The following is a 26,702-nucleotide window of genomic DNA, read 5'->3' on the forward strand; positions in this document are numbered from 1 at the left end:
CCCTGTAGCTCTCCATTTAAGAGCAGTTTGATCTGTAGCCATTAGAGAAGGTGATAATGTTTAACTCCAGGCCAGATGCAATGCATATCAAAACTCTGCAAAAGAAATGGGGGGGGGGGAGAGTCAAACAAGCAAATTAGGCCATTCTTTGTCCTGGGCAGTTGGCAAGTTGACAATATCGGTTCCCAGAGTATATACGCACGTTTTCTTTTTCCTGCTGACATCATAGATACAGATTACTGAAGCGCTACAACACACTCTAAAACTGGTGACTAGAAATGATTCCAGGCACCATGGGCAACAGTTACTCTCTAAGAACAGCACCCTCGAGTGTCTGCAAAGAATTATTACTCTGCTCCATTCTGAGGTCACAGAACAAAAGAGCACCGACACCATCTCACCAGCCACTCGTGAATAAGAAAGGAAAGATTGTGTGGGAATGAACCCAAGATTGCTAGCAACACATGAGGGCTGAACTGAAGCTTTCTCTGTACAGCAGCTAGAGGAAAGTGTCTATCTATGACATTGTGCTTAGTGGAATAATTTTGCAGTTGCTATCCATGCTGCAGAAACCATTTGTCTGGTTAGAATCTTAGGCTGGGATGGGATTTCCAGCTCAACCTGCTTCTCAGGGTGGGGTCTCCAATGTTGGACACAACCACAGCATTGCTGGCAGATGGCTGCCCAGTCTCTGCTTAAATACTTCCAGCGTAGGAGATCACACAGCTTCCCAAGGTAGACTGTTCCGTGGTAGAACAGCTCTTCGTCTCAGAAAGTGTCCGCTCATGGTTAAGCAAAATCTTTCCTTGTATGAACAATAGATCAACATAGATTCCAACGAAATCTAAGTACTTTCTGTGCCTCCACTTGAAACCTAGATTGTGTCTTGAGCAAAGTTCAAGATAATGGATTGTGCAAAAAGCCCGCAATAAAATGAGGTGTTCGCTCTATGCAACTTCTCATGTTCTTACATTACAGTATCTCTCCACCCTCTAGTGGCGAAAGCACATTGTTGCGAGCCATTCCAATCTCCGAGTGGTTCAAGATTCCAAGAGTTCCAGGAGTTCCAGCTTCCTTTTGGAAACGAGGCACAGCGGAGGCTGTGGTGTCTTTATGATATGTAGTTTATTTACACATATCTACAACCTGAGCCTATGATGGAGGCTGGATCCAGGAGTTAGAAGGATCTCATATCCAGCCTACTTCCTCCTGCCACCCCAAACTCATAACAATATTATAAGGAAATGTATGGTTTTGGATGCTGCATTTAATTATGTTGTATTTACCATATTTTTCGCCCTATAGGACGCTCCGTCCCATAAGGTGCACCTAGTTTCTTTGGGGGGGGAAATAAAGGGGGGAAATTTTATTTTCCCCCCCCCAGGCATGAGGCTGGGGCGGGGGAAGCCCGAGCTTCCCCCGACCCCAGCCCCCAGAACATGCAACTCTCCGCAAGCCGTGGGAGCCCGGTGCCGGGCTCCCGTGCCTTGCAGAGAGCTGCGCGAAATCTGGGCGTGCTGAGCTCAGCGCGCCCAGGCTTCAGCATGCAGGCAACTCTCCGCAAGCCGTGGGAGCCCAGCGCTGGGCTCCCGCGCTTTGCGGAGAGCTGCGCGAAGCCTGGAGAGCGAGAGGGGTTGGTGCGCACCGACTTGTCTCACTCTCCAGGCTTCAGCGAAAGCCTGCATTCGCCCCATAGGACGCACACACATTTCCCCTTCATTTTTGGTGGGGGAAAAGTGCGTCCTATAGGGCAAAAAATACGGTAATTTATCAGTATTTCTTCTCTTCTTTAAATGAACTTCTGCATGCCAAACTTTGACAATTCCAGTCAGAATGGACATTTCTCTTTTTAAAAAATAAAAAATTGAAGGATATTTGCTTTATATGTTGCTGTGCCCCAATTAATTTCCAGTTAGCAAAGTTTAGGAGACCAGCCTCCAAAATATAGTGTTGGTGGGTAATTTTATTAACACCAGCTCTACTGTGGGGAAGGGAAATAGTACCAGTTAAGCAAGTTGGAAGCAGAGGTGTGTCTCCTAAGGTAGCAAGAGGTTGCCACCTGGCAATTCTGGTGTATACATGTAAAGACTTATTCAGGTGTTTGAGGGAAAACTTGTCATCTCTCATATGAAAAAATCCTGTTTGGCTGCATGTATATGCACTTGAAGACTGTATATAGGATGGATATGACTGCATGTATTTGACTTCCTCTTTTTCCCTATGAACAATTCATACCACAGTTAGGAAGGGTTATTTGCAGTGGGGAACTGTAGTAATTCTAGCAGAGGAAAGGGTTCATGTCTCCTCTCCCAGGGGCTTGGAGTTTACCCTTAGCAGCAAGTGCTACCTTTGTTGAAATGAGTAATGGGTTTCCAAGCACTTTGTGTTCTTTTAAAGGAAGCAGCTCTCTTCTCCCTAATCCACACCACCAAAAGCCAAAGGCAAGAGAGGGAAACTGTCTACAGGGATGAACTCTTAAAGCAGTAACTTAAAGAAATTGACAGGTAATTGGCTATGAGAGGTAAGTTGAGACACATTGAAAAAGACCATTTTTAAAATACTGGAAATACTATACTGGATTTTTATGAGAATATAGGCTTCAGAGCATCCCACAGTTCAGCATATGATACATAGGTGAGGGGGAAATGTAGAAGTAGTCATTGATATATCTTTTCTTCGAATGCAGTAAAGTGTTGTCTCCATTGATTGCCAAAAACACAAAATACTTGACTGGCGTCCTTGGCTGTGAAACAGCATTTTCTATCCCACAAAGTCCCCTTCACAAAATCGGAACAAGCTGTGGAAGAGATGCACAGTCACACTCAAGTAACAGTCGCAGAAACACTCAGCAATGAAGTCCCAGACAAATGAACACCATCCTGATACCTTCCCTCAACATTCAACAACAGAGCCAATTTTCTGTCAAGAGTTTTCTCGCACTGGAGCACAGAGGAGCAGCGCTTTATTGACTATTGTTCTCCACCATAAACTCTTGACAGGAACTTTTGCATTCTTTCCGAGCTTCCCTCGTAGATCAAGGCCTTTGGCGCAGATGTCAAGCCATATGCACCTGACACAAGAAGAAAACTTGGAATGGGGAATCCAGCCAGGAAATTCACTGCTGATGCAACTATGGTAATAAAAGCAACAGAGGAGATGCAGTTGGAGCACCTGGAATTCCTGTGTTAATTCCAGTGGTGGCTGGTGTCCATTTGGCCTGATAGGGCGGAATGCAGGAAGGTCAACAGTAGGTGGCGCCAGAGCTAATGGCAAGCAGAACCAACTCATTCCAATTTTGTCCCCATCCTCTTCCCTACTGAGTAGTACAAAGGGAAACACTGAGTCTGAGAAGGAGAAAGCTGACAAACTCTACTGCCCTCTGGAATGGTTCTAAGTAAGAAAGCAGGGCAGGTGGAGGCTGGCTGAGGGCAGACTGAGATTAGTGGGCAGTACTGCATTTGCCCTAATGGACCAGCCACCACTGGTTAATTCTCTGCAAATCGCTCCTATTCAATAGGTTATGCGTAAGAAACAGTATGGGGAGAAGGGAGGGATGTGATTAGAGGATGTGGGGTCCAGATGGCTCTGATCCTCTGTCCATCTTACAAGTACTTGCTGGCCAGGCTACTGAGTCATCTCTCAATTCTTTCAAAGTTTTCAAAGTAAACTGCAATGGGATTATTATTTTTTGGCAGGGGGTGTTATTGTTTCATCTAGTAAAGGTAAAGGGACCCCTGACCTTAGGTCCAGTTGTGGATGACTCTGGGGTTGTGGCGCTCATCTCGCTTTACTGGCCAAGGGAGCTGGCATACAGCTTCCGGGTCATGTGGCCAGCATGACTAAGTCACTTCTGGTGAACCAGAGCAGCACATGGAAACACCGTTTACCTTTCCACCAGAGTGGTAGCTATTTATCTACTTGCACTTTGACGTGCTTTCGAACTGCTAGGTGGGCAGGAGCAGGAACCTCACCCCGTTGGGAGCTCACCCCATTGCAGGGATTCGAAATGCCGACCTTCCAGTCAGCAAGCCCTAGGCCAGGGGTCAGCAAACTTTTTCAGCAGGGGGCCGGTCCACTGTCCCTCAGACCCTGTGGGGGGCTGGACTATATTGGGGGGGGGGGGAATGAACGAATCCCTATGCCCCACAAATAACCCAGAGATGCATTTTAAATAAAAACACACATTTTACTCATGTAAAAACACCAGACAGGCCCCACAAATAACCCAGAGATGTATTTTAAATAAAAGTACACATTCTACTCATGTAAAAACACGCTGATTCCCAGACCATCTGCGGGCCAGATTTAGAAGGTGTTTGGGCCGGATCCAGCCCCCGGGCCTTAGTTTGCCTACCCATGCCCCAGGCTCTGTGGTTTAGACCACAGAACCACCCACATACCCGATTCATCTAGTATTGTAGTCTTTTAGTTCCATGGCTTGTTCTGTTTATGAAGTATTGGTTATTTTTTGTAAACTACTTACTATTATGATATAAATATGTGAGCCGCTTTGATGCTCAGTTCTGGAGGGAAAGGTAGGATATAAAACGTTGTCGGCATCCGTCTGTTTGAATAGACGATGGAATGCACCTCCAGGAGTGAAGTCAAACTGCTATGTTAGTAGCACCCAAGTGACCTCCCCCAGGCACAAGCATGGACAGCGTGTATGAAGGTCCTGGGCTGCACAGACAGCAAGACCCCCCCCCCCCCGGCCTCGCTGATGTGGTTCAAAGGAAAGCAGAGCAATATGTTTGGCACCAACTTGGCCACAGGAGTTCCCGGAAGAAGGTGTACAAGCAGCAGCAGAGATAGCCACTTGGGCTCCTGGGGCAGCGCGCCAGGGGTGGGGAGAGCTGCCCATAGTGGCAGGGTGCACCGTGGGGCCTCCAGAGTCTGCCTGCCTCCTCCCACTCAGCTGCCCTACAGCTAGGGGGGAGGCAGCAGGTGGACCATTTGGGCAGCACAGAGCCTGTGCACACCCAAGCCACCCCGACTCTCCCAGGAGAGACGTGTGGCTCGGGCGCACTGCAGGCCCCGCGGTGAGTGCCGCCTGCCATTTTGTCATGCCCCTCAGTGGTGACACCTGGGGCGGCCTGTACCCACCCCTTCCTCCACCCCTGTGTACAAGGCATCATCCAACTGTCTTAGGGACTCCACTCCAGATTTGTGTAGGGTTTATTTGCTCCATACTCTTGTTTTCTCCTGAATATATCCCTCAAGGCAATGGGATAATGGTGGTGGTGGTGATGATGATAATGATGATAAGAATAAATATATGCAATACGTGATTTACTCCTAAGTCTTGTATATCCCTTTGATTTATGGCAGTACAGTGGTACCTTGGGTTACATACACTTCAGGTTACATACGCTTCAGGTCTTCGCTAACCCAGAAATAGTACCTCAGGTTAAGAACTTTGCTTCAGGATGAGAACAGAAATCGTGCTCCGGTGGCACGGCGGCAGTGGGAGGCCCCATTAGCTAAAGTGGTGCTTCAGGTTAAGAACAGTTTCAGGTTAACGGACCTCCGAAATGAATTAAGCACTTAACCAGAGGTACCACTGTATATTCAAAATGTCAATAGGAGTTTCTCTATCTTTTTGCGTGAGCCAGGGGTGCCAACTTGGCCCCGCGACTGTGGGTGCCCGGGACCATGGGTGCTACGCAGTGTGCATGGCCCTGGCACCAAAAGTTGTGGGTATCTGGCCCTTTCATGGAGATTTTTGTGGGTGCTTGGGCACCCAGGGCCCCAGGGAGTTGGCACCTATGGTGTGATCTGCAATGAACAGGCTGAGGTTGGACGCAAAGCGGGATTCAAGGCTGTCTCCTTACTAGGGATGAGTGAGCTAGCCAATTTCTCCTTTTAAAAAAAATCTGCACTAACTTTTTTAGTGTAATTATACTTCTCTTAAAATATGCAATTGAAAATATATTCTGAGCTGGGAATTGTCTTGAAATATTTGGGACATGAGAAAGGCAGTGGATAGATCAATAAGTCCCAAATAGCTGGAAGGTATGTATAAGGTTAGTTTATCTTGGAATACACAAATAACAAATTCCTCCAGCATCTGTCCCCTTCATCTATCTTTATGCACCAATTTTTCTTCCTTATTTCTTTTTTAAAAAAGAGATACTTGCACCCTCTAGTGGTTATTTTCATCTTTTCACTGTTCCTTTAATAATAAAAGATCAAATCTTGTTTTCTCAGGTAATTTATTAGAGGATAGAGAGTGAGCTAGGTTAGGGTATTAGAGCTCTTATTTTAGTGTTCTGTGTGAAATGGCAAATGGTTATGGGCATTATTTTCTATAATTAAATATACGGTGACAGTTTTAACTATCTGTGGAATTTCTGGGTGGAATTTATGAGGTTAGTGTGTCTCAGCCGACAGGCCTTGTGTGGCTAAACTCATTTAAGCTTCTAGAGGAAGAGCTCTGCTGTTCCATGCATCTCAGGTCCTATCTGCACTATACATTTAAATTAGGATCATACCTCTTTAAACAGGCATTGCTTCCCCCAAAGAATCCCAGGAACAGTAATTTGTTGAGGGTTCTGAGAGTTGTTAGGAGACACCTGTTTTCTTCAGTGTTACAGTACCCAGAGTTCACTGGGAAGAGGGGTTGGCTGTTAAACCACTCTGAGAACCACTCAAAGGTACATACCACAAAGAGGCCATATTTTGAAACATTGAAGGCAATGGAGTTGTCTCATTACTTTAAAGTTTATAAGTCTATTGCTCTAGTGAAAGGCTGTGGCAAACTTGTAGCAATAGTATTAATAAAATAGCACAGAACATACATCCATAATGTAAGCTGACACCCGTGATATGAGAGAGAGAAGATACCAGAGAAATCAACAAGCTTAAATCTAGCTTGATCTAACAGTGAACAAATCTGGTTGCGCTTCACAACACCCCCCCCCCCAAGCCACCCCCAGAAGAATAAAGACACAAGGACACAGAATTTAGGTTAATGTTAATGGGCAAAATTTCGGCCACAACTTTATTGATTACCGAATGTGAGCGGTACAGTGGTACCTCGGGTTAAGTACTTAATTCGTTCCGGAAGTCCTTTCTTAACCTGAAACTGTTCTTAACCTGAGGTACCACTTTAGCTAATGGGGCCTCCTGCTGCTGCAGCGCCGCCAGAGCACGATTTCTGTTCTCATCCTGAAGCAAAGTTCTTAACCCGAGGTACTATTTCTGGGTTAGTGGAGTCTGTAACCTGAAGCTTATGTAACCTGAAGCGTATGTAACCCGCGGTACCACTGTATTTGGTTAGGCATAGGCATCAACAGACTATATCTGACTCCTGCCCACCTTGCAGGAAGTCTGGAAGGGTATCACCAGTAGGAGGAGCCCCGACCGATGAGGATAGACTCGAGCCCCCCTGGGTTCCCGCTGGGGTCGTGGCATGGGCCTAGCCCCTCCCTGGGCTTCAGACAAGATCCACACAGCCAGATTCCTTTAACGGAATTCCCTTACGCATGGAGGGGCAGGTGATGGCCGCACCTCCCTTCCCGACACATTGCTATTCCAATGCCTAACTGCCAAACCTTACAAAGTTGTGACAATTGCTGCGAGGTAGGCAAAAACCAAGTGGCTGGTGCCAATTTGCCAAGTGGAAAAAAGTCCTCCCAGGCCCCTTGAACAGGTGAACAACCGAGGTCCATAGAAGACCAGCGACCCTACCTAGAAGAGGGTGGGAGGGTGGGAGATCTGTGGCGTGAAGCTGAAAGAGGAGCGTCGTGTTTAAATTGGCCCCCGGCCACAGCGTCCTGATTGGTCGTCTGGCAAATGGTGTGGCTGAGGCACCCTCAGCATGGCACAGGGCGCTACCCCGCCCCACACTGAGGTAGGGGTGGGACCTGGTGGCCTGAGCGCAACCCAGTCCCACTCGGAAGTGGAACCAATTTAACCCTCTGAAGTATGTTGACTTTGGAGTATCTTCTCTCTCTTTCTCTCTCATATCATGGTGAGTACCGGCACCTATTTTTCTAGGGGGGGGGGGAGCACTGATAACCTCAATCACTGCCACTCAGCAAAATTGGCATGTTGCACCATGTCCTAGACAGTCCCAACAAAGCATATTGCCCTATGATGTGAGTTGAGCTGCATGAATTGCCCCTCATCAGTTACGCATCTTGCATCTTCTGTGAAAAGATCAGGGAATTAATGTAGCTCCAAAAGCACCTTACCAGTAATATTTTATTTTATTATCCAAGTTTTGTGCTCTCAAGTGACTTACAGGCTTTCTCATCAAGCCTCCCCTCCTTGATCTTGCCCCCAGCCCAGCAGTTAAGCTTTTTAAAAGCTTCCATTTGTAAAAAGGTGTGTCCGGGGGGTGGGGCTGAGGAAAGGAGAGAAGGAGGGAGAATGAAACGGAGGAGATACATTGGAGGGTGTATGGTCATGTGCTCTCACACATGCACATAGGCAAGAAAGAGTGGAGGATATTCTGGCTGTTGCGGGGGGGGGTGCTCTTTGTCTTATTTAAAGGATTTTACACCACCATCAAAGAAAACCATTGGAAAGAAATTCATGGCACTACAGTCATAGGCTGCAAGGATCATTCAAAAGTTCTTTTCGAAAATGAACTGCCTGACATTTGTAACAGGTCTTCCTTTATGCAACCCCTGCAGGGGTTTGTCACTTTCCCCAGATTGCTTACTTTAGATTCCTATAGAGTAGCTTGGGGGGGGGCTCTTCTAGGAATGGGGATTGGTCTGTTTCAGTAAGAATTTAGAGTGGGAGCATTCCGCAACCATTTCCCAGAAACCAGGGAGTCCCTCTTCAATCATCTGAGCCAGGTCTCTCCTGAAAGGCCCTACTGTTCTCTGATCAGTCCCACATGTGCAACTGAATGTTAACACTGTGCTGATATCAAAGGGCGGCAGACTGGGGAGAGCTGCAGAGTGCGACTGGCAGGCAGAGAGCAGCCTGAGAAGTTTTCAGCTTAGTTGTTGATCTAGAAAGCAGCGTTTCTTCCAGTGGGAACTGTTCAGAGAGGGCGCATGAGCAGATGGGACAGATATGATGACTTCCTTTATAGCCTCCGGCAGAGACTGATGGAAGATGTGCCACTTGTGGCTGGGCTTAAGCCTTGATGAAAAGCTGGGAATGAAGCCTGCCCTGAATCTAAACTCCCTGCAACTGCTGCTGCTGCTGTAGCCTCTCTTGCTTCCTGGAGACTTCACCAGGTACTGTATAAGACATTTTGCTGTGATCAAATACAAGAAATCTTTTTTCCTGTTGGAAAGTATGCAACTGCTACGGCTGGTGCTCAAGAGCACGCCAGCACACTGAGTTCAAAACAGCTTATTTTTGATAACATCTCTCAGGAGGTCGGCTTCCTCTCTGCATGAAGAGCTTGTACAGAGCAAACTACATTTAAAGCTCCCAAGCAATGCAAAGCTATTTTAGATGTCTTCTCGCTATTCTGGGACTATGTACCAACCTGTAATTTTGAAATTAGCAGGCGTAGCCCTGCTGGTCCTGTGAGTAAGGCAGTTGTGAAAGGCTCTGTCATTCAAAGCATGATGGGTTAGAACATATCCATAAACATTGCCTGGAACAATATGATTCTCTTTGGCAAGTCTGGGGAATTGGAAAAAGAAATTACGACTGCAGCCATATACACACTCACCCACTGAACACAATGGATCTTACATCTGACTGGAGAAGGGCAAGTCTGGGCTGTAGATGTGTCAAATCATAGGGGGTCATAGTGAGAACCTCATAGCTAGCAATACAACAGTTGCACAATTGGTATGTATAATTCAATATACTATGCATTAAAGAGGGGGGGGGGGAGCAAACACTGCACTGAGCTATTGCTATGTCCAGGAATTCCATTAAATTTGTGTGTTTAGCTTGTTTTCTTTTCGCATTGCCCTATGTTGTGGACAACACTCAGTAAAGTGGGTGGCATTTCAGTGTTTTGACTTACTTTGAGTGGGCAGCATTCTCTTCCGTGTGATTTTTTTATTGTTGTTGTGGAAAAAAACCTAAGGCTTGCATGCACTTTCTGCTGGCCTTTCTGGTGGGGTTATCTATTTTCATCAAGTTCCTGAACACCAGAGACAAATCATAGAACTGTCAGCTCAATCTTACTTTGTATTTGAATGGTACATGGCAGGGGAATAGAACCTGCCCCTCCAGATGTTATTAGAATACAATTTCCATCATCCATTGATAATGCTGGCTGGAGCTGAGGAGAGAAGAAGTCCAACAGCATACACATGTTTCTCATCCCTGCCCTAAAGGACTTGGCAAACATTCAAATCAGGTGAATTCAGCTTTTTATGAGCATTCCTTACTAATGCTGCCCAAAAGTACTTAGAGTGTGCTTTCAGTGTGCTTTCTGGAACTCTGCTCATGCCCTGGGACTATGGGACTATTTTAGCTTCACTGTGTGCAAGGAATGCACAACCATTGCCGGCGTGACTGACAGAAGAAAACACTGACTGTCCTCCCTTGACGAGGGACTGAGAAAGAGCCCCGATTGTGTACAAATGCCAAATTAACAACTGGAAACATTGCCACATTTAACACAAGTAAACTGTTCTATTTGGTTATTAATTAACTCTGGCAAAAGAATAAAATGTTTCCTACCAAATGGCAAGGTCTACTGATATCTTAATCAATGCACTACAGTGGTACCTCAGGTTACAGATGCTTCAGGTTACAGATGCTTCAAGTTACAGACTCCGCTAATCTAGTAATAGTACCTCGGGTTAAGAACTTTGCTTCAGGGTGAGAACAGAAATCACGTGGCGGTGGCAGCGGGAGGCCCCATTAGCTAAAGTGGTACCTCAGGTTAAGAACAGTTTCAGGTTAAGAACGGACCTCCAGAACGAATTAATTTCTTAACCCGAGGTACCACTGTATTTGCATTTTCTGGAAAGTAGACAGTCTCTTTGATTGTCCTAAATGTAATAATCCTTTGTGTAAACACCAGCTCATGTCTTTTAGCTGTGCAGACTCAAGTTTGTTAATCTTTCTCCCGAGGGTATAGTAGAGATTCTGAACATTCCTTGCTTTCAAGCCTTCTTGACCCCATGGATGCCTTTGAGAGCAGACCTCCTTCAACTTGCCTAGCTTGATCCCATCCCTTTCACTAACCACCCCCATTTCCCCACATCTTGCTTATGTTTGGTTAGGGACCTGAAGGGAATACAAGCCTCGTGTGCTCTTCTGAGGAGAACTTTTCTAGTTTTAAGCCACTTCCAAGGGCCCCAGGTTGCTTGCTTGGAACCACACGAAAGCCACTACTTCTCCTTTTCTCTGGAAAAGGTAATGGTTGGTGTTTTATTCCTTCTGTTTCGCTCTGGCTGCATGGACACCATGCATTTAAAGCACCTGTAAATGTTTTGTTGCTTTCAGAAAGTACAGATAGGAATGCTCTGCCTTATGCTGTTCCACAAAAAAGGGGCAGCCTTACTGAAAGTTACTGGAGAGTGGGCTTCTGATATTTTAAGGACTTGGGTGAGAAACTGCAGTGACCTATGAGGTATATAAGGGATAAGCAGTCTGATACTGAGATGCATAGGGTCTTATATGTTAGAACCACTACATTGAACTTGGTCCAGTTGAAAGCCAGTGCAAATCAGTCACAAGCCCACAGGTAGTTTGACTGAGATCTGTCAGTCAAGACTACTGTTCAAATAACTATTCCCAAATAATAAGAAACCTATGGACACTTTTCTGTCCACAAGCGTGGTGACTACTTGTGTGACTGCCATAGAAAGGGAGAGCTGCTTCCCATCCATAGCTGTCTAGGGAGACTCCATGTCTGTACCAGTTTTCAGGCAGCTTTTCATGTAGTAGCCATAAGATAAGAAAAGGCAGTGGCTTCCAGTGTTAAAGTGAACCAGGGCAGTGTTTCACAATACAATGTTTAAGATTCACAGCAACATGAGACATCAGGTGCCAGTGAAGTATATTGTTAGAAATAATGTATACTTCTGCACTGTTCTGAACCGCATTAAGAAACTAATTGCAGGAAGAGGATGCTTGCACTCTTGAAACAAGTCATAGAATTGAAGAATTGTAGAGTTGAAAGGACACTTAAGGGACAGGAATCTCAGCATAGAAGCAAAGATTGAGGCAGACTTCATTGTTTACCAGTGCAATCCTAGGCATGCTTATTTGGAAATCTCACTGAGTTCATTGGGTTTATGATTGCTACGGGGGTGGGTGGGTGGGTGGGTGTGTTTAAGATAAACTGCCTCAGGAGGAGATGCAGTTTTGCAAGAGCAAAAAATCTGGTAGAACCACCAATTATTTTTACATTAAAGCCCCCATATCTATGGTGTTTGGTTTCCAAAACAAGAAACTTACCTTCCTTTGGAGGCCTGCAAAAGTTGAGTACAGTGGACGCTTGGGTTGCGAACTTGATCTGTGCTGGATGCACGTTCACAACACGCAGCGTTCGCAACCCGCAGGTTGTGATTCAGCATTCCGGTACTTCTGGGTTTCGGAGGTCCACAACCCAAAAAAATCCAACCTGAAGTGGCTGTACCCAAGGTATGAGTGTAAACCTTTGCATGCCCTTAAACGTGACTGGCTGAGAGCACTGTAAGTGTCTCCCCTCCGGAAAGAACATTCTTTGCAGCATAACGCTGAGCTACATGCACTTAAAAAAGAAACAAAAAAGGCAAGTCCCTAATCATGTCACTGAAAGAAATGTTGTTTTACCACAACAAAAATGAAGTGGAACAGCACAGTAATAAATCCATCCCCTCGTGGCTATAAGAAGGTAGCTATAAAAAGGCATAAAGAAGAAGGACTCTGCTCCCCATCAGATTGCATTGAACAGACGTTTGTATGCCTCCTTCAGTATGTTATTTTCTTCCTTTTAAATGAATATAGAAAGATTTAACATCTATATATTGTCATTATCCAGATCTTCTCTAGTATTGGTGTTGTGTTCTCTTTTCTTTTTTAGATTCTTCATTGCAGTATATCTACAACGTGGCAATCCCTGAAAGAGGTCATGTGGTATGTAGCACATTACTACAATTAGATGGTGTTTCGTTATATGTTGTTGGTTTTTTTAAAAAAAATCCAATAGCTTATTAATGCAATGGGAAAGCAGTGTGCTTCTCCATAATTGCTGTATTTTGTTGTATGACTTTAGGTAAAGGTAAAGGGACCCCTGACCATTAGGTCCAGTCGTGACTGACTCTGGGGTTGCGGCACTCATCTCGCTTTATTGGCTGAGGGAGCTGGCGTACAGCTTCCGGGTCATGTGGCCAGCATAACTAAGCCGCTTCTGGCGAACCAGAGCAGCGCACGGAAACACCATTTACCTTCCCGCCAGAGCGGTACTACTTGCACTTTGACGTGCTTTCGAACTGCTAGGTTGGCAGGAGCAGGGACCGAGCAACGGAAGCTCACCCCATCGCGGGGATTCGAACCACCGACCTTCTGATCGGCAAGTCCTAGGCTCTGTGGTTTAACCCACAGCCCCACCCGCGTCCCGTGTATAACTTTAACATGGCTTAAATAAACTTTCATTCATAATAATGAACTTTCATTCATAATAATCCACCTGTTGATTAATAAGGAAACCAGTGCAAAAAATAGTAATCTTGTATTAGAAAGCAAAGCATGTGGAAACTACAACAATATGCTTTATAGTGTTTCAAACGGATATTCTTGAGTAATATGAAATGAAAAACCCAACTTGGCAGTTTTTAATGGGAGCCGCTTGAAGGCAGTAACTTGCACCCGTAGGAGGAAGATGCTACACATCACATATAATAAAACTGGCGGTCAGTGTTCAGAGGATCGTTATGGTTTGAATTTTAGTTCAGGTTCATGCCCTTGCAGGGCTGCATAGTGACATTTCTCTCAGATAGCTACCTACTGCCCAGCTAATCATATTGCTGTCCTCTGTGGTTTCACACTGCTTAATGGTAAAATTAGCTAACAGATAACATCTACAGCACGAATACACAAAATTAAAGTTCCTTTTTTAAAAAAGCCATATTAAAATATTTTCACTCTCTTAGAAACTACATGTTCCTTTGCAGCCTTTCATGAGGAAAGTTACTATGGAGTGTGAATAGGATGAGTTAAGATAGTACAACACACCAATAACAGTTAAATCATCTTTCATCTTTCCAGGAGAAATCCATGCTCACTTTTAGCTTTGGTGCTCTTGCTAAATCCACTGGAACTGCAAGCTTCAGTCAGCTATAAGCCCAACTTTGTCATCTTCCTGGCTGATGACTTTGGCATTGGGGATCTCGGCTGCTATGGAAATGATACAATCAGGTAAAGGCTTCTGCAGAGCTGTGATAGCCTTCCACGACACATTCTATAAATATGCATGATATTAAATGTCAGGTGCTAGTGCTAGGCACTAATTTTATTTATCTATCTCTCATTGTATTTGATAATTTAATAAATAATAATAAATCTATTGCCTTTTAAACTGTCTGGGGTATTTTTGTTTGTTATAATGGTATGTGTTTTTGTGTTTTTATATTGTAAGCAACCCTGTAATCTTCAGATGAAGGGCGATATTGAAATTTGATTCATTCATTCATTCATTCATTACATCCTACCTTTACTCTAAGAAGTTCAAGGTGACATAAATGGCTCCCTACACCAATCCATATTATCCTAACAATCCTATGTGGTAAGTTAGGCTGAGAGTTACTGTAGTAGCCAGTAAAATCCACGTCACAACTGAATGTGGATTTGAACCCAGGTAAACCAGATCCTCATCCAACCACTACACCACATTGACTTATATAAACTGTGGGGAAATCACCTTTTAAAATGTGCTTAATAGAACAAGGCTTGGTATTATTATTATTATTATTATTATTATTATTATTATTATTATTGCAGTTTATTACGATCCCTTCACCCTAAGGTCCCAGAGCAGGTTGCAACAATTAGAACACAATGTGGATATTAAAATACAATATTGCAGAATATTTAAAACAGTTTAAAACAGCTTAAGATACAATGTAAGCATAGGCGGAGGTAAAGTCAACGGTTACATTTGAAGTACTAAGTCTCTGTGCTAGTTGGCTGTTATTTAGTTACCTAAGGTTGGTCTACGAAAAGCTTATATATATCATATCATATCATATCATATCATATCATATCATATCATATCATATCATATCATTAACATTGAGTGTGTGTGTGTGTGTTGAGGCTGCTACAATGACACTTTTAATTGGCTTACTAGGTAGAAAGCTTACACAGAGGTTAGACTATCTTTGGTCTTTATTGTGCGTTCAGTCTGATTTGTTTATGGAGAGGTTATACAGTGGTACCTCGGGTTAAGTACTTAATTCGTTCTGGAGGTCTGTACTTAACCTGAAACTGTTCTTAACCTGAAGCACCACTTTAGCTAATGGGGCCTCCTGCTGCTGCCACACCGCCGAAGCCCGATTTCTGTTCTCATCCTGAAGCAAAGTTCTTAACCTGAAGCACTATTTCTGGGTTAGCGGAGTCTGTAACCTGAAGCGTATGTAACCTGAGGTACCACTGTACATCCATTAGCATTCAGCCTGAATTGTTTATATGTATTATATACGCTGACATAGCTCAGCATAAGACTCTTCATCTCAGGGTCATGGGTTTGAGCCTCACATTGGGCAAAATATTCCTGCATTGCAGGGGGCAGACTAGATGGTCCTTGAGGTCCCTTCCAACTCTACAATTGTATGATCCTATTATTTCCATTAACAGTTAGTTCATTCCACACCTTTCTGCGCATTTTCCCATTTATGTGCTAATCACCAAGTCATGTTGTCGTTTAAATGCATTTGTTGTGCTAGGCTGGCAGGACTTTGACCCATTTCAATTGCGCAAACCTAAATTTCCAGTATGCACTTGAATCCTTCTCACAAAAACACGACAATCTGGAGGTGCCTTTAGCTAACTTAGACTTCGTCAAGGCATTCAGTTCCTAGACATTCTCTGTTTGCTTTACAGTTACTCAGCTCAAATATATTGCCCTGTTATTGTTGTTTTCCTTAGGACTCCCAATATCGATCGGCTAGCAGAAGAAGGTGTGAAACTCACTCAGCACATTTCAGCAGCCCCCGTTTGCTCCCCAAGCAGAGCCGCTTTTCTGACTGGCCGATACCCCGTAAGATCAGGTGTGCACTGTTGTCAAAAGGCACCATCTAGTCTTCAGTAGAAACAATTGCCCTTGGAGACATTTGTGGAAATATTCTTTACAGTTGTTCCGAGGTATTGGATCTCGATGGGAAGGCTAAGAGAGGGAGGGCTTCGCTATGCAGGCTTCACAAAGATCCGGTTTGTTTTTAATCTGATGTCCATTGATTTAGATAAGGAGAGGGACATCTTAATCTTCCATTAGAACTGTATGTGGACAACCGACTGAAGTTCACAGCCATATTACTGGCTATGTTATATATGATCACTTTATCTCAGGTTTGGATGAAAGGGATCGTTTCCGTGTCATTAGCTGGCTTGCTGGTTCTGGTGGGCTTCCGCACAATGAAACTACTTTTGCCAAGATATTGCAGAACAAAGGCTATACCACTGGCTTAATAGGTAAGAAAACTTGTGCACAGCATTTAGGAAAGAATGTACAAATGTCATAGAAGGTCATGGGGCACAGCAGTAGTCCCCATCACTACGTCCTTCTGGGAAGAACCATTTTGTTTCTTCTTATTATTATTATTATTATTAATGATGAATTTATATACTGCCCTATATCTAGGGGTCTCAGGACAGTTCACAGAATAAAATCAAGATATAAAACCACAGAATACATAATAAATATAATGGATAATTTTGTGTACCCACTGAATAATGGCTGTTATTATTTCTTGATTTTATTATCAATTTTATCAATTAATTATCAATTTTCAATCATCAGTTTTATTAATTGATTCTATATTCATGCTGTTTTATTATCTTTATAAGTGAAGACCCTGCTGGAAGCCAGTCTGTAAATAAATAATAACACATGTGTAATAATAACACATGTGTAAAAGGGAATCTTGAACATTTTTCACCAGGATATATGCCACTAATTCTCCGAGGAAAAACATTTTAATGCAGTCTTTCTCAACCTCGGGTCCCTTGATGTTGTTGTACTACAACTCCCATCATTCCTAGCCAGTATGGCTGGTGGTCAGGGATAGTGGGAGTTGTAGTTCAAGAATGTTTCAAGGGTGGGGACTGTTTTAATGTATGAAATAAGTTGGACAATTTGAAAGCCAACTTGTCCATATACATCTGATTAGCACGCATTGGTTGGCAAAAATGTAACTTTCCCTCCTGAATTCTGTTTTTCAGGGAAGTGGCATCTAGGTATGAACTGTCAAACCCGTGACGACTTCTGCCATCACCCCTTAAATCATGGATTTGACTATTTTTATGGAATGCCATTTTCACTGATGGGTGATTGTCAAATTACATACCCTCCAGAGAAGGAGATGCACCAACGAATCAAGCTTGGGTCCTATACTCTGTTGATTGCCCTTGCTGTACTTACACTTATGGCAGCAAAGCTCACTCATCTGCTGCCCCTCAGTTGGAAAACAATTTTCTCCCTGGCTTTGTTTGGTTTCGCCTTCTTTATTTCCTGGTTCTCAAGCTATGGATTCATAAGATACTGGGACTGCATTGTAATGAGAAACTATGAAATTACAGAGCAACCAATGAAGGTAGAGAGAGCTGCATCCCTGGTGCTGAGGGAAGCCATTTCTTTTATTGAAAGGTAAAACGAGATTCCTTGTATGAATTACATGGGATTACAAATGTGTGAGAGGAAATGAAGCATCCATCTCATTTGTTTGTTTTTAAAAAGTCCAGTTGTAATTAATGTAATGATATTCAATAGAGGCAGGAGCAACAAGGTCTTTAGAAGTTGCCTCTTATTATTTTTCAGTCAGCAAAATGGCTACTCTACCTCACATCTCCAGTTGTGGGATTCTTGAGGCATTTTGGTTACACAAAAGACTTAGAATACTATGGTTATAGAAGTAAAAGCCACATGATCAATTGCTTCACCAGTCAGAAAGATGTTTCACTGTAATTGTCTGCTCCAATGAAAAGCATTTTCCTCACATCTGCAAAGAGAATTATCTTCCCATAATTTTATAGAAACCAATGAGCCTTATTGGCCATCAGTTATAGTTTAATGCAGAAGTGAGGACCTGTAGACCTCATTCCCTTGTAGACAACATAGGTGCCAACTCCCTGGGGCCCTGGGTGCCCAAGCACCCACAAATTTTCCATGAAGGTGCCAGGCACCCACAAATTTCAGGGCCAGGGCCATGCACACTGCATGGCACCCATGGCCCTGGACATTCACAGTCACGGGGCCAAGTTGGCACTCCTGGTAGACAACCTTCCAGCAACCATATTCTATGGGTGGGCAGAACCAGAAGCAAAAGTGGGTATAGCAACAAATGCACTTTGTACGGTAGACGAGTTTCTATACACAGAGAGACACACCACCCTCTACCCTCCATTGGGGCAAGCAAGAAGCATTATTAGAGTTCAAATTCTAGCCAAGTATAAATACACAGGTGGGTGAAAAGCATTGCTGATGAAGGGTGTGGTCTGTAATTGTCCCTATTCTGGTTCCCACTCTCAGACTCATAAAGCCAATTCTCTGCTTGGTGGAAACCAAAGGTTTCAAGGAATCAGCCCACAATCGATGCTTTAGCTTGGTCTACAGGTTATAGGGTGTAGACCATAGGTGTGTAAGCATAATTCTAGGATTGTGCTTGCAAATGAGTGCTTCTCGGAAGTAGTTCAGTCTGTTCACGCTGGCACAGTTGACAGAAAAAGTTCAGCTCCTCCAACTTCCTCTTTGCCTGAGGCTTAGTTAGCCCTGCTAACTGGAAATGTCAAGCAGAGGAGGAGGGGTCAGGGGTGGCTCTGGCTTGTGGGATATCTGGCAGTGGGGCAAGGTCCTCTCCCAGCACACTGCTCAAGCCCACCACATACCCTCTCATCAGACTCCCCCTCCCCCTCTGACAGATCTTGAGAGCCCCTCTTGGTGGGTATTATGGGACTCATAACATTCCCAGGAGGTAGACAGAAAGGTTTAGAGGGCCACACACACCACAGCTTCACTATCCCTTATTTAATTACTCCCTCAGTATAGATTATTCACAAGGCACTAACAGAAGTATCAGAAAATTATATATAAATTTGTTTGTTCTAAACAATAATTTGTTGTTGTTGTCATTTCTGTAGGAACAAGCAAGGGCCGTTCTTCCTCTTTGTTTCTTTCTTACATGTCCACACACCGGTGGCAACAACAGAAAGGTTCAGGGGGAAAAGCAGGCATGGATTGTATGGTGACAATGTCGAAGAGATGGACTGGATGGTAGGTAAGTCAACCTTTTTTTTTTTAAGAATATAAAACGGATGGGCAGAGCAATCCAAACCGTGATCCTCTATGTCACTGTGCATTCTTTATAGGAAGGATTTTGAATAAGCTTGACAAGGAAAATTTGAAAAACAGCACCCTGACCTATTTTACTTCTGACCATGGTGGCCACTTGGAGGCAAGAGAAGGAAATGCTCCGCGAGGTGGTTGGAATGGCATCTACAAAGGTGAGAATTCTGAGTCCAATGGAACAGCAGCGGAGCAAGCCGACCGGGCACCTGGGGCGGCGCGCCCGGAAGTTGGGCCAGCTGCCCACAGGGGCACCGTGGGGCCTCTGAGGTGTCTGCCCTCCCACTCAGCCACCCTACAGCTGAGGGGGAGGCAGTGGGTGTACCGTTTGGGGCAGCACGGAGCCTGTGGGCACTAAAGCCACTGCGTCACTCCCAGGAGAGACACGTGGCTCAGGCGAGCTGCAGGCCTCACAGTGAGTGCCACCCACCATTTTGTCACCCCCCTCAGTGGTGACACCCAGGGTGGACCGCACCCCCTTGCTACGCCCCTGCAATGGAACTTCCCTTCCCTTCTCTTGTGAATCTGCTCTGGGGATATACCCAACCCTCTGGAACAGATTTGGGGGAGACCATTGAGGGAAGGGAAGGTCCACTGCACACATGGAAGTCATTCTGCTCATGACTCAATTTTGGGACTGGACAATGGGAACATATCTCAGCCCTGATTCCAGACCCATTTTGAGGCACAAGTAAAAAAAAATGTCGGTACTTAAGATTTTAAAACCCTCCATGTCTTGGGTCCTGATAGATTGCCTTCTCAAACATAAAGCATCCCTTGAGCACTGGACAAATGCCTCTGTTTCACCAGATAGATGATGATGATAGATAGATAGATAGATAGATAGATAGATAGATAGATGATAGATATTAGTGGTAGTACTGTTTTTCTCATAGATTCATGGAATTGTAGAGTTGGAAGGGGTCCTGAGGATCATCTAGTCCAACCCCCTGCAATGGAGGAATATGCAGCTGTCCCATACAGGGATCGAACCTGCAACCTTGGCATTATCAGCACCACACTTTAACCAACTGAGCCATCCATGCTTAACTGAGCTATCTAGGCATGTTACATTTTTTGTTGGTCATGTTTTGGTGGCTTTATCTTTTTCTTTGCTTGATAAATTTGTGAGTGTATTTCTCCCTTGAAGGGTGAAGTATTAAATAAATGGCATTAAAAAAGAAGTGCAGTTTATTCAGTTTTCTATATGAGCAACATAATAAGTGCATGGCAGGGAGTTCAATTTTAATCATGAAGTGTTGTTGTATGGTAATTCTAGGTGGGAAAGCCATGGCAGGCTGGGAAGGAGGAATCCGTGTCCCTGGATTATTTAGATGGACAGGAATGCTACCTGAGGGCAAGATTATTCATGAACCAACCAGTCTAATGGACATTTTCCCTACATTGGTTCATCTGGCTGGTGGGACAGTACCACAGGACAGGTATGGATTATGTCACGGTAGACACTTTCATATATTTACCAGTGTCTCAAAATGGCTTGTGGTTTTATTGTATACAGGTGGCCAACTTCCCTTGATAAGTAGATATACACAGCGGGTGGTGCTGTGGTCTAAACCACTGAGCCTCTTGGGCTTGCTGATCAGGAGGTCAGCAGTTTGAATCCCCACAACGGGGTGAGCTCCTGTTGCTCTGTCCCAGCTCCACCAAACCTAGCAGTTCGAAAGCACACCAGTGCAAGTAGATAAGTATGTACCACTGCAGTGGGAAGGTAAACGGCATTTCCGTGCGCTCTGGTTTCCATCATGGCATCCTGTTGCACCAGAAGCAATTTAGTCATGCTGGCCACATGACCTGGAAAGCTGTCTGTGGACAAACACCGGCTCCCTCGGACTGAAAGAGAGATGAGCGCTGCAACCCTATAGATGCCTTTCACTGGACCATCCAGGGGTCCTTTGCCTTTACCTTTTTCACATACATATGCATATATACACAGATGCATGCATGCGTGTGTGTGTGTGCGCACACACACACACACGGCATCTCAAATTCTCAGCTCCCAAGGACTCACATAGTGGTTATAAATAGAAAATAATATTGCTTTAGATATAAACGAGCAGCTATCACCCACATTCATTTAGCAAATTACATAGTCACTATTGTTTCAAAGTCCTGAATGCAAAACTAATGTGGAACCCATCCAAGGGCAATTTGTCGAAAGCAGAAGAAGAAGAAGAAGAAGAAGAAGAAGAAGAAGAAGAAGAAGAGTTTGGATTTGATATCCCGTCTTTCACTCCCTTTAAGGAGTCTCAAAGCAGCTAACATTCTCCTTTCCCTTCCTCCCCCACAACAAACACTCTGTGAGGTGAGTGAGGCTGAGAGACTTCAAAGAAGTGTGACTAGCCCAAGGTCACCCAGCAGCTGCATGTGGAGGAGCGGAGACGCGAACCCGGTTCCCCAGATTACGAGACTACCGCTCTTAACCACTACACCACACTGGCTCTCTAAGTCACTCCCTTTGTCCCTTCAGGATAATTGATGGTCGAGATTTGATGCCTTTGCTGCAGGGATCAGTTCAGCACTCGGAGCATGAATTCCTGTTTCACTACTGTGGGATGCATTTACATGCAGCACGGTGGCACCAGAAGGACAGTAAGTACAGCAAATTCCTTCAAATTAAAAATCTATTTAATTTCTGGTAAAATAATCATTCACAAAACAGTGGCAAAATAGTTATGTTTTCTGAAGAGATGGTTTAATAATAATAATAGAGTCGGACTAAGGAAATTAATAAAGATCAACAATGAAAAATGAGCGACTCAAGGTCCCTCTTCATTTTCAGCATATTTATAAGGATAATGTAGGATGACCACAGATTAGGTATAGGAGGAAGGATTTGATGAAGTTTGCATTTAAAGGTGAACCAACCTTATTTGCACTTTCTGAAACAATGCACAACCCAAAACACAACCATCATTGGAAATTCACACTTAACCTACTTTTGCAATTTAGTTCTCTAGCCAAGTAATATGTACACCATGGTTATATTATATCAGGAGAAAGTGTAAAAAATAATAATGTGTATATTTGGCAAAAGTGTTTATGAGGAGAAATTCCCACCCAAATGTCAATGAATTTTCATGAGGGCTTTAAATTTTTTAAAAAATCAAACTGAGGGGGAACTGAATTTAAGTTTGGGAACTGAGAGAATCTGAAATTGACGGATTTGCTAACTGCAACAAGCTGTGTTGCTTGGAAGATACTGGTCCCACAGTAGAAAGAAATGGGCCCCTATTTCACTATCTCACAAGTTATTAAGTCTCTTTTCAAATTGGTGAAGCAGCAGTCACTTCTGCATGCTGTATTACCATATGCCTAACATGAATTACAGTGGTACCTCGGGTTAAGTACTTAATTTGTTCCAGAGGTCCGTTCTTAACCTGAAACTGTTCTTAACCCGAAGCACCATTTTAGCTAATGGGGCCTCCTGCTGCTGCCATGCCGCCGGAGCCTGATTTCTGTTCTTATCCTGAAGCAAAGTTCTTAACCTGAAGCACTATTTCTGGGTTAGCAGAGTGTGTAACCTGAAGCGTATGTAACCTGAAGCATATGTAACTTGAGGTACCACTGTAATGGATTTCTTGTTTAGCATGGTACTTAGTCTTAAGAATACTTCCACATTTCAAATGGTGATTTCTTTTCTTGGTCTACTTGCATCCTCCATTGGGCCCCCACATTTTGCCTATTTCCCATTGTGTTCTTGTATAACAAAAGGACAGATGCGTAATAAGGGATACATCAAGATAATGCAAAGTGATTAAGAGCAGATCTTTGGGCAGCAAAAGGCTCTAGACTGTCAGTTATTATGGTGGCCTGGACTATGTACCCAGGAGCAGCTCATTTTGCAAGTAAACATGCCCACCTGCCATTTAAAATTACAAGCTTGAATGCAAATATTCATCACACTGTCTGATATTGTAGGGAGCTTACAGCACAAGAATAACCATGTCCGTTGAAAAATTTGTTCTGTTTAATTCAGTGGGGCTTCCTTCCAGATAAATGGGGTTAGGATTCGATGAGGCACTGTCATGAAATGTGGCAACAGATGCCTCATCTTGAAAGCGGTGCATGTAGGACAACCTGTTTCTGGATTGATCTGAGATATATCATTCTACAAAAAAAGTCACTTGGCTGTGACTTTAATATGTATCAAGACGCTGGCAGGAACAATCTCAGTGTTGAAACCATCAACTTGGGGTGCTTGGGCTGGCTCACTAATAAGTAAAAACTCTTTCATAAGAATTAACATAGAGGCGGGATATGTGGCACTTCTGATAAGGAGAAATTTGGGGACCATAAAGAAAATGAGGGCTCAGCATGATCCAAGACCCCAGTACAAGTGAGTCAGAAAGAGGAGAAAGGGGCAGTTATTCTATGGGCAGTCACTTTTTCTTTTCTTACAAATATATTCTGCCTTTCTTCCATCATGGAAACTTGGGGAGCATGCATGAGATTCCAGGTGGTCTCCAGATATTAGCTTCCGCAAGGTATTAGTCCCTCCAGACCATAACATGGGATCTACCTTCCCCTTTGGTCACTCCTATTATACTAACTAGAGCAAAGGTACATAACCAGGAATCTGGCACATAATAGTTTTTTATTTAAGGACTGCAATTGACCAGAAGCTTTACAAATCTGGCCTCCTCACACGGTATGCATGTGTGTTTGTGTGTGTGTGTGTGTGTGTGTGTGTGTGGTGCAGCCAGTATAAAAGACTGAGAAAATTGTGTGTGTTAATTATATGGCTTATAAAAATGATGTCGCATGCAGAAATGGCAAGGCTAACAGGCAAAATTAGAGATAAGAATGAAGAAACGTTTTCGGAGGAATGGAAGTATTTCAGAGAATATTTAAAGAAATATTGTAGTATTATGAAAACGCAAGCAGGATTTGAAATACGAGCAATAGTTTAGAAATATCAGGATGAATAACTCAGGATGGTTAAATGTAGTGATTAAGAATCAAAAATATGAAGCATTTAAGGGAAAACATAGGAAATCATGGAAGGGTGGAAAAATGTGTAAAATTTGAAAATTCAATAAATAGTTTTTAAAAATAATAATAATATATTCATGTGGATTCTTTCCCACCAGGTGGAAATGTGTGGAAGGTTCATTATATGACACCAATCTTTCACCCAGAGGGATCTGGAGGTTGTTACAATATAATATTTTGCCAATGTTCTGGGAAATATGTAAGACAACACGATCCTCCTCTGCTGTTTGATCTCTCTCGAGACCCATCAGAGACTGTGCCTCTTTCACCAGACACGGAGCCCCTGTTCCATGAAGTTCTAAAGCGCATAGGCAGAGCTGTGGAAGAGCATCGCAGGACCCTCACTCCTGTCCAATCACAGCTTTCTTTTGGCCACAATATCTGGAAACCATGGCTGCAGCCATGCTGTGGGACCTTCCCATTCTGCTGGTGTAACAAAGAAAAGGAAAACCTATAAAAGGGACATCATTGTAAAGTTTCCTGTGTTATGTGCCCTAATAAGTTGCAATGGAGACAACTAGGTAGGCCATTTCCCAGCCTGCTCACCTGGCTGGATGCAAAGCTGCCATGGGATGGGGAATAACAGGTCAAGTTAATTTTGTGTGATGCTTGAAGCCAGAGACAGAGACATGTCTTGCTTTCTGCTAGACCCAAGAGCTTTGGCCTGGGGCATTGCTGGAAGCCTAATGAGGAAGAAAGATCTGTTGGGGAGTTAATACTGAGAGCCCCTCCATCCTTTGATCACATTGTGTGTATATGTTTGTGTGTGTGTAAATAAAACCATATATCTTAAAAACACCACAGTCTCCTTTGACCTTCATTCCAAGGAAACGGAATCCTGGTGGAGCCCCTGGAGTCTTTTGCTGCTTGGAGATGTGTACAGCAATATTGTATTTTATTGTGATGCTGACATTATGTATTTCCTCTTACTTGTATTTTAGCTTTGTGATGTTACCATTTTTTATTTGTAAACTACTAAGTGATTTGTTATTGTGAGATGTATTATTACTAGAGCAGTCAAGTACAATTTCCTGTTGTCTAGAATGGACACATGGGAATGTGGCTGCAGACAGGGAGGACTTCCTGCTCTGGATGGACGTGACCCTAGCTGACCAGGTAAAAGGGCTGGCCATGCAACCATCTCTCAATCTCTTGGACTCGTAGTCTTACTCATGGACTCTTACTCTCCTGGCTCTTAGCCAGCGCATGGCTCAAACCTTCACATAGGATGGAGCCCACAAGCCAAAAGTCTGAGATATAATTCTAACTTCTTTTCACTTTAACCACAAGATAAAGCCTACCTTCAGATTACTGCTGTGAACTAAATGTGAGTAAAACTTTATTCTTACTTTTAAAGAAGACTGTGTTGTGTTATTATTTTAATAGGAAAATAAAGGGGAAACTTGCCAGGAACAATCCAGACTGGACAAGCCAAACTCGATTGCTTAATTAAAGGATTCTAACGAATTATCAACTAGTTTCCAGTAAGTTGGAAGGGAATGCGCTCTGATGTTTACTCACTGGCATGAGTGAGGAGGGATAATATCAAAACAATATAACCTTTCCTACCTTCATTAACATTCCCACAGTTATATGAAGTTGTCCATAAATTGATTGATTAAACAGGTGGTAACTGTCTGCAATGCCCTTCTTTCTACAAAGGGCAATTGAATCAAAGCTACAGATGAACACAAACATTCAGATATTGTCATCTGGTATTCCTGGGTCCTTCAAGATAGTACCTATTCATTTCACATGCTTAAAAAGACTCTTCAGCTAGACTTTAAAAAGCAACCCTAAAAGCCATAAATCATTTTGGACAGGCCTATTTACCTTCTAAAGTTTTTTTTTATCTACCTAGAGGGCTGACAATGAAAGACAATGAAATGCAGTCCAAAGGAAAGCAGAGCAATATGTTTGGCACCGACTTGGCTGCAGGAAGGAGCCACGCAAGGTGCCAACCAACCCTCCTAGGAACTCTGGATTTCTGTAGGATTTACTCCTAGCCTTTTCTTCCCCCAAAGATATCCCACAAGGCAGTGGAGGTTTAAAACCAGAGTTTTCCTTCTCCTAGATGGGCTACCTTCCCAAGCTGATGAGTCCCATCTGCCCCTCACTTCCTTCTACAGCATGTGCAGAAACCACCTTCTTAACCATTGGATCCACAATTGGTCTGGTCAGCCAAGTGCTGAAGTCCCTATGAGGGCTTGAGACCCATCAGCTACCTTCACCTGGTTTAGCCAGCCAATTGAAGCCATTCCCGGGGTGT

General features: G+C 43.7%; 2 protein-coding genes and 1 long non-coding RNA gene across 6 annotated transcripts in view; 2 read left to right on the forward strand and 1 right to left on the reverse strand.

Annotated features, from left to right (window-relative positions):
• The window catches only part of LOC309340193, a 27,004-nt gene continuing 302 nt past the window's right edge, over window positions 1-26,702 (reverse strand). The window contains exons 2-3 of one of the 2 annotated variants that reach the window (XR_014155850.1): window positions 14,148-14,259; window positions 1-95 (exon numbers count right to left, since the gene is read on the reverse strand). This is a non-coding gene — a long non-coding RNA (uncharacterized lncRNA). Of the gene's footprint in view, window positions 96-2,671; window positions 2,798-14,147; window positions 14,260-26,702 lie in introns of those variants that run through there. The other variant, XR_014155851.1, reaches the window with a different exon arrangement.
• Window positions 8,875-25,231, forward strand: LOC309340146 (arylsulfatase D-like). Of its 3 annotated transcripts, XM_081858714.1 has the most exons (13): window positions 8,875-9,197; window positions 11,160-11,298; window positions 12,947-12,999; window positions 14,131-14,280; window positions 16,009-16,130; window positions 16,429-16,551; window positions 17,302-17,725; window positions 19,216-19,352; window positions 19,444-19,578; window positions 20,700-20,862; window positions 21,909-22,030; window positions 24,532-24,917; window positions 24,971-25,231. In XM_081858714.1, the coding sequence occupies exons 2-12, from the start codon at window positions 11,296-11,298 to the stop codon at window positions 24,888-24,890; spliced, it is 1,791 nt and encodes a 596-aa protein (XP_081714840.1). In that variant the 5' UTR covers window positions 8,875-9,197; window positions 11,160-11,295; the 3' UTR covers window positions 24,891-24,917; window positions 24,971-25,231. The 3 variants fall into 3 exon arrangements, with proteins under 3 accessions (XP_081714840.1, XP_081714839.1, XP_081714841.1); XM_081858713.1 differs by having other exon boundaries at window positions 24,532-25,231; XM_081858715.1 differs by lacking the exon at window positions 11,160-11,298 and having other exon boundaries at window positions 8,876-9,197; window positions 24,532-25,231.
• The window catches only part of LOC309340144 (arylsulfatase D-like), a 10,495-nt gene continuing 9,314 nt past the window's right edge, over window positions 25,522-26,702 (forward strand). The window contains exon 1 of the mRNA XM_081858707.1: window positions 25,522-25,760. The gene's annotated coding sequence lies outside the window, so the exon portion shown is untranslated. The remainder of the gene's footprint in view (window positions 25,761-26,702) is intronic.

Source organism: Podarcis erhardii (assembly GCF_964252035.2).
Source record: "Podarcis erhardii genome assembly, chromosome: 4".
NCBI lineage: Eukaryota > Metazoa > Chordata > Lepidosauria > Squamata > Lacertidae > Podarcis > Podarcis erhardii.

What these genes read in the sequence shown, in the direction of transcription:
- LOC309340146 (XM_081858713.1), top strand. An exon ending in GCCATTTCTTTTATTGAAAG is followed by an intron (nt 17,726 to 19,215) that starts GTAAAACGAGAT and finishes TCATTTCTGTAG; the next exon opens with GAACAAGCAAGGGCCGTTCT. An exon ending in AGAGATGGACTGGATGGTAG is followed by an intron (nt 19,353 to 19,443) that starts GTAAGTCAACCT and finishes CATTCTTTATAG; the next exon opens with GAAGGATTTTGAATAAGCTT.